This window comes from Diadema setosum, chromosome 11 (genome assembly GCF_964275005.1).
Source record: "Diadema setosum chromosome 11, eeDiaSeto1, whole genome shotgun sequence".
In the NCBI taxonomy this organism is placed as follows: Eukaryota; Metazoa; Echinodermata; class Echinoidea; order Diadematoida; family Diadematidae; genus Diadema; species Diadema setosum.
Window position 1 is genome coordinate 17,942,254 of NC_092695.1, and position 8,357 is coordinate 17,950,610.

The 8,357-nt window shown below is 40.9% G+C and overlaps 1 protein-coding gene across 1 annotated transcript; it reads left to right on the forward strand.

The window, feature by feature from the left end:
* Positions 1 to 237: 237 nt before the first annotated feature.
* LOC140235101 (lengsin-like) lies at positions 238 to 1,581 on the forward strand. The gene has a single exon (XM_072315139.1). The coding sequence runs from the start codon at positions 238 to 240 to the stop codon at positions 1,579 to 1,581; it is 1,344 nt and encodes a 447-aa protein (XP_072171240.1).
* Positions 1,582 to 8,357: the final 6,776 nt, after the last annotated feature.

Genomic DNA, 8,357 nt, shown 5'->3' on the forward strand with positions numbered 1-8,357 from the left:
TGTAGAACCATGTTTATACGTAACCAACCTGACCAGTACTTTCATATTAACTGCCCTTTTCTTCCTACAAACTTTATAGAGCATTCTTTTAATGATGTAAAACAAAATAGAAAATACAGACAATATTCAGCTTACAAGAAATAAAGAAATGTAATACTCAGCAATTTGAAAAACACGTTGATGTACAAATAACCGTCAAATTTCGACGTTTCTGTTTGACACCTTGCCTAGTTCGAGATGGATCGAGCGGTGAAGTTGATCGATCTCTTTGACATCAAATCGGTGCGCTTCGAGCAGAGCGACGTGTACGGCATTCCGCACTGCAAGCTGATCCCTGTAAAACACTTCAGAGATAAAGCGATCCACGGTCAGAATTTCTGCCTGGGCTACCTGTCGTTCAACCCTCACGGGGAGCCGATCGATGGCACCGGGTTCGGCGAGGAGATTCATTACGAGGACGCTGTTTGCTTTCCCGACCTGGCCACCTTTCAGGTACTTCCGTGGTGCAAGAAAACAGCGCGGGTCTTGGTCGAGGGTGTTTACGAAGGGAAAGTGGTGGAAGCGTACCCGAGGGTCATCGCTCGTAGACAACTTGAGCGCCTGGAAGAAATGGGTTACTCTCTATTCTCCGCGCACGAGTTCGAATTCTACCTCCTGGACGAGAAGACGAAAGAACCCGTCGATAGGTCTACCAACGCAAACGCGACGTCGCGTCTATTCAAGATCCAGGATTTCACCCAGGACGTGTTAGAAGGTCTGCCCGCGGCTGGAGTGGATGTCGAATTTGTCGGCACGGAATCGGCGACGGGCCAGATCGAGATCACCTACCGGCCCGAGTTTGGTATCCGGGCGGCGGACAATGGACACACCTATAAGAGTGGTATCAAGGAGATCGCGCAGAAACATGGATACATGGCCAGCTTTATGTCGAAGCCATGGGCAGACAAACCAGGTTCTTCGGCACACTTTTGTCACTCGCTCTGGGACGTCAGCGGAGAAAAGCCCCTCCTCTACGATGCTTCTCAACCTCTAAAGCTGTCAGCCATAGGCCAGCATTGGGTGGCGGGATTACACGCGCACGCCGGTGCACTAGCGCTCCTCATGGGTCCAACCATTAACTGTTTGAAGCGATACAAGCCGTTTAGTTTCGCTCCGAGCAACGCGACATGGGGAATGGACAATCGAACCTGCGCATTTCGGGTGAAGATTCAGGGAGGGCGTGGCACGTACATTGAAAACAGAATGGGAGCCAGTGCGTGTAATCCGTATATAAGTCTGGCCGCAACAGTCGCTGCTGGCATTGACGGCATCATCAACCGCTTGCCTCTCCCCGAACGAGTCATCGGAGATGCGTACAAAGATGAAGACATCCCGCCGCTGACTCCAAAACTGCCGAACACCATGCAGGAGGCCATTGATAGTCTACTGGCCGATGAGGTGATTACCTCTTCTCTCGGACACGATTTCATTAAGTGTTTTGTGGCTGGAAAGCGTAACGAAATCAAACTTGAAAATGCAGCGAGAGAGCGAGGTGACGAAGAGGAGAAATGGGAACGTGATTATTTCTTCGAAGTCATATGATCAGTCACATGATTAGCCATATGATCAGTCAACTATGACATACTGATGAGTCACTGAAAACAATTAGATAAGAATTCAAGCTTATCTAATTTCTTCGAATGGTGATTTCCGGGTGATAACAATGGCAGCAAGGATGTCCAATGCCGAAATAGTAGGAATAATGAGTGCTATCAAAATAATGAACAACGTTTATGATAATGTTAAAGGACAGTGTAGATGACAATAAGTAAATTTCATATTGACGCAGAATATGTCAAGATTGATAGAAACAGTAGAGTATTGAACATTGTTGGTCTCGGGCAGTTGTATATCATAATATTGGTTCCATTACATCACCTGCGACAATTGCCCCCATGAAGTATTTGCAAGCTAACCGAAGCGTAAATTCGACCCGTAAACATAACCCTAACCCTAACAATAATCCTCACATTGAACTAAACCTAAAACCCTATCGCAACACTAAACCCAACCCTTAGTCCTTTTAGAAAATAATACCGGAGTAATATTGTCGCAGGAGCAAAACGTCGTGCCACCGTCATAATTATGTTTCTCTATGTATACTTTTTCTTGCTGTGGTTAATATTTTGCATATACTGCATTCAAACGCAATTCGACACTTATTTCTACTTGTTATCTTCCAAGGGATAATCAACGTTACAGCCGATTATTGCATGCAGACATCAAACTATCTTTATGCATGGGTGTGGTCTTGACAATATTGACAATCGCTAAGTTTCAAAGGTGTTCCCGGTAGATCTTGACTTCGATGTCAAAGACCGGAATGTAGAAATCTATGTATCTTTGTATTGTTACGTACGCTTACACTCTTCTTCTTAATTAAGATGTAAAATGGAAATGAAAGTAATTAAAAGACGATGAAAAAGGGGGATATGAAGAATACACCGAGACTAAGATGATGTCAAAACTTGTAAGTATCACAAATAATGCCTATAAGGGCATAGCTACACGGAGCGTACGACAGCTTAAATAAAATATGACAGCTTTGTAGGTAACCTACATCATGTTGCATAGGTAACTGTTCACATGAAACCATGCTTGATGGTTATTCTTAATACGAGAAGATATTGCATTTGTTGTTATAGCGTGGGAAAGCATTCGTGCTTCAGAAAAAAAGTAACATTAAAGAAATATCAACATGCATCTATCTATTTATCGTCTATCTATCTATCTATCTATCTATATCTTTATATATGTGTATTATATATATTATATGTTTGTATATTATACATGTAATACATATTATACATATACCCCTTGATAGTCAATTTTAATTTGTATAGATCTCGAAAACCAACAAAGGCGTTTACATTACTGATACATGAGAGATTATTTATGACAATTCACAATACATAGCATTTTGCCATTGGAAGGATGCATGCGTGTGATGAACAAGGGCAATCCCTGCATACAAGTAATGGGTATAATGACATAGATATAAAGACATATGAGGTTTCACACTTCCACTGGGAGAATGCGAAGTGTTGGCAGAAAGTATATTATCAAGTTATTTGAAAATACAAATAGTAGGCCCTATCTCAGAAATACAACAATCCTTTTTAACAACTTGTTATTTTGCATACCATTTCACGACATTGGAGAAAATAGATACCAAGAGATGCACCCAAAACAAAAAGAATAATTTCTTCTGTTTCAGTTTAAGTACTTAAAGGACTATATGCGATGCAAAAGCATGTCAACTTGTATTAATTTTTAATGCCCTGATCATCACTTACGTGGGAAAAAGAATATGTAAATAGGTGCCATATATTTTATAATAACATTTCTATTATTTTTCTTCAGATCACTTGAATACGCCCGAAAAAAAAACCCTTCCAAACCGAGATTCTGCTAGTGACTTCATCTGTCAATCTTGAACTAGTAATATGATTAGCACTTTTCCCTTGACCAAGTGAAATTTGCATATTTCTGAGTAGTGTCTTTTGTTAATCACTTAAACATGAAACATGGAAGTTATGCTCAGTGTAGGGAAAGAGGCATTCAAATGTCCTTTGTTCATCATATCATTATCAATTAGGAATGGCTGGCAGATAACGTTACCGCCAGAATCTTGGTTTGGAAGATGTTGTTGTTGTGTTTTGTTTTTAGGTCGGCATCCAAGTAATCTCAAGCAAAATAGTAAAAAAAATTATTCTAAATTGTATGGCACATATATATTTTATAGTTATTCACTTGACGACGTGAGGGTATCATGATTCAACACAAGGCGACATGGATTTGCAGTGTATATTTTCGTTAATACAAGTTAAAAGAACAATGTTTTCACAAGACATGATGATAACTGTTCCTATCGGATTCATGATTTTTTTTTTTCCGTCGAGATGTTTGCATTGCAACTTATTGACAAATTGCCCTATTTGTCAATCAGTTGCAATGAAAACATCTCGACGGAAAAATTAAAGAATTAAATTAAATGTATTAATTATATTATTAGAATTAAATCTAATTCATCAAATTAAAGAATTACCCGCTGCATGCTATTATGATTGGAACGAACACTTGCTGTCGGGCGGAAGCTCGGTGGTCTATGTGTGGAGATGACGCCTGTCCGGTGATCAGGAGGTCGTAGGTTCGAATCCTGCTCGAGTATGTACGCCCATGATTTTTTTATCATAGCTACTATTAAAACACTAATCATTTCAGTGCTTGTTTACGTCGATATCATGTGGATGTAGGGCAATTTGTCAGTCAATTGCAATGTTCCTATCGGAATTTATTGTTCTTGTACTGTGAATAATGGCGCCGTCAGAGGGAGAGAGAGAGAGAGAGAGAGAGAGAGAGAGGGAGGAAGAAAAAGGGAGCGAGTGAGGAGGGAGAGAAGAAGAAGACGTCTGAGAAACGGGGGGTATGCTGTGGTCATAAATGAAATGAGGCGGAAGCTGTGGAATATATTGGAACAAAATAAATTTGTTTGCTGTACGTGGTAGAGCAATACCACAGATATTGTTACCAGGGTTGGGGACAAGTGGCGATTGTCAAAAGGCTTACACAAATTCAGCAGAGGCTGACATCCCCGTGTACAATACCAATCTTTCTCGAAACATAGATTTCTTTATAGGATGTAACGATCGACAACTGAACTTACACAGCTCTTCCGACCCTCTTCCCCACACTGGATGCATGTAGAAGTCTCCCCCTATTTCATTTTTACATTAGTTCTCTTGTTCCAAATTTAACTTACTTACTTACTGCCCGTTATGCCTCCTGGAATGTAGGGCAGCAACGAAGGTCCTCCACTCTGGTCTGTTCTGGGCTAGCTTCTGGACACCTCCCCATGTCAGGTTTAGAGATTTCATCTCTTCCTCAACTGTGCGACGCCAGGTGGTCTTGGGTCGCCCTCTTCTCCTTCTTCCTTCAGGCGTCCAGTGAAGGGCAACTCTTGGGATGCTTTCTTGTTCTTTTTTCAGGACATGTCCAATCCAGGTCCAGCGCCGCTTTGTTATTATTTATTATTTTTTTAATTATTCTTATTAATTTTTTTTTATCATTTTTTATTATTTATATTCCAAATTCAAAGCACAGTAGTTTTCATTTGTACCATCCACCTTTCAAATCATGACCGTATTCATATGCCGTATTCATTTTCTTTAGAATTGATGACTCTTGGTGCGAAGGGACAGAAATATCGAAAGCAATTATTTTGCTCTTCTGCTCGTTATTCAGTATAAACTCGTGAGTACAGTCGGAAGTAGAGAGAATATCATGAGGTATGATTCCGGAAGATTATCCGTATCGCTTACCACATTTTCCTCGAATTATAAGTGCAAGATTCGGTTCAAAATGTCACTGTATAATTGGGTATAGACATCCACAATAAACAGATATTATTTTGTTTTTAATGAGGCCTACTCGCACAACCCGGATAGGATCGGCGGTTGCGGAACGTTTCTGCGTACTGCCTATTGTGCGGTATATTCGTTCCGCGGAACTAATCGACTGGTTTCGGCCGGTATATCAGTTCCCCCGAAACCCGGAACGGATCGACTGTGACACCCCTCTCTCACCACGGTACCGGAAGCGATTTTTTTTTCCGTAACCTTAACGCGTCGAAATTGCCAATTGTGTCACTTGAGCGAAGACTATCAGTGTACTTGGCTGGTTTTGTACGCATGCGCTTGGACTTCCTACTGTACAGTATGTACACATATACCAGTGGCATGGTCGTCTGCTAACACAGAATCAGATTCGAATGTGAATGGCACGCCCTTCAAACATAACAACGGGTTTGTGTGTAGGTGTGTGTGTGTGTGTGTGCGTGTGTGTGTGTGTGTGTGTGTGTTTAAAAAAGAAGGTGATTCAGCAGCACAAGTGTGTGCGTAAGGCAGATATGGATTGGCTTGAAGTTACTAAGTAATCAGAAAGCATTTTCTGAGATATTCATGCAGAATTCTATGTCAAGTAATACGCTACGCATGGTATGATGTGTATATATAGGCCTATATTGTACTCTGTGTAAGAAAAATATGATTTAGAAGCACAAGAGATAAGAATTCGGCTGCTTATTTTGTTCAAATTCATTTCATTGTAAACATGGGCCTGAAATATCGATGAAATTCTAATGAAGAATATCATTTCTGTATTATTCTGTTCGCACTGCAAGTATACACTCAACAGTAACACGTTCCCATCAATCGAAGTTCCAGAGGAAAATGAGAAGTGAGGACACAAGTCGTACATGGTAAATTGGAGCTTTATTCGAAGACGTTTCACATGCCCGATGAGCAAGCCATTTAGCAAGTATGTCATTTTACAAAACTCAGCACTCAGTATATCGTGTGCAACATAAGCAGGGAGGTGACTCTAGCAGGGAGGTGAGACTAAAATTCTATCACCTCCCTGGTACACGGGAGGGTGCCTTTTTCAATCAAGGTTACAAATCACTGGTCACTTTCACTGACAGCGATCACTTGTGTTCAGATTATTTATGGGCTGCCTTACGCGGCAGCCTCAAAAGTGGAGTGAGCGTCAGGTGGTGTCCGTTGACAAGCCACGAATGATTTTTTTTTTTTTTTTTTTTTTTTTTGGGGGGGGGGGGGTAGGATAATAGTGCTGCTTGATATAATGATGTGTACTAAGGCCGTGAGGTAAATAGTCTGGTTTCCAGACCCTTTACCAACTGGACTCCGCGGCGACGAAGTCGCCGCCCCGCGACGAAGTCGCCGCCTTTGCAGAAGGCAAAGGCGAGAAAATCAACTTAAACTATACTAGTTTTCGACGTTGAGGGCGTCAATATCATGGATAGCGAAATAGTATGGGCAGAGGGTCTGGAAGCCAGACTATGAGGTAAAAGAAATTTCATTTCAATTCAATTCAATAAGCCAGTTCGGAGATAGCTCATGTGCACATGGGTAAGAAGAGAGTAAAGCCTTTATAGCAAGGCAAGTGTGATTTCCGGTATGTGTCATACTGCATACAGCGGAAGAGGGGGGTAATTGGTGCATCTTCCGGTATATGTGGTGGAAGAGGGGTAATTAGTGCATCTTCAGGTATATGACGGAAGGGGGATAATTAGTGCATCTCCCAAAGTTTGTTTGTGGAGGAGTAAAAGAAAATAAAACAAGAGAGTGAATACCAACAAAAATATGAAATATGAATGTGTAAAAAAACGATATATTCCTTGTAGCAAAAAAAACAAAACAAAACAAAACAAAGCAATGGAGGAGGTAATTAGTGCATCTCCCGGATGTTATGATTCGCAAGTCTCTGACATTGTCTTAAAAGAAAGAAGAAGAAAAACAGATGATGATGAAATGGAACAGGTATAGAGGAGAGTGTGTATAGATGTGCGTATGTGTGTGTGTGTTTGTTTGAGTGTGTACTATTCGACCAATGAAGAAAAACATGTTTATGAAATGAACTCATGAATATGCATCGTTACTTTGTTGATGAATATTGCTGCACTAATTGTGTAGTGCAGTTTTGCTTGATGAGGAATACAGTGTAACGGTCAATGGTCAGTTGTAAACACGATGTGTCCAGCCACGATAAAATTTAATGGTAATGCACGGTGGGTATAACCAAACAGCGACCAAAAGTGTATCCAGGCACAAGCTTGCAATACATATTCCAGACATGGGTAGAATGCAAGTGTACATCATTCAGGATGGTGGTATAAAGAAGAGAGATCAAGTTCATATAGAGATAGCCTACATGAGAATGTTAAAGCGATCAGAGTTTCACTTTACCTCACGATATGTGCATTTTATGGGGAGCACAAGCCCTTGGTTCAAGACAGGAAACCAAGAAAAAAAAAATATGTCCCAGTAGCCACGATGAAGAAGCTTTTTTTTTTTTTTTTTGTGAGAGATTAAAACAAGAGCCCAAGACAGGAAGATTGGAATACATAAGACCAGTGGAGTACAATGTAGGTATATACAGGGCCATGGAATATTATGATTCCAGCTACTGTGGAGACTGAGGATACAGCAGGAGATTGCCAAGAGCTGGCCAATTGGAACGAAGAAAAAAGGTCTACTCCAACATACCCGTTACAAAATGCCACAATGTGATGGATCAAGGAAGGTGACAGTGGTTAGGGATTTCGGTAAATTGTGATTGGTGGATGTGAGTGAACAATATGGCGGGCAATACAAAATTGTGGAGAAGATTGATATGGTTACGAAACGTGATATACAGAGCGTATACACGTGACAAGAGGAAGATACAAACATCTTCAGGATTATTTTGTACGATCGCTGGTGTGTTGGCTCTGAGAGACGGACTCTACGAAGAGTTGG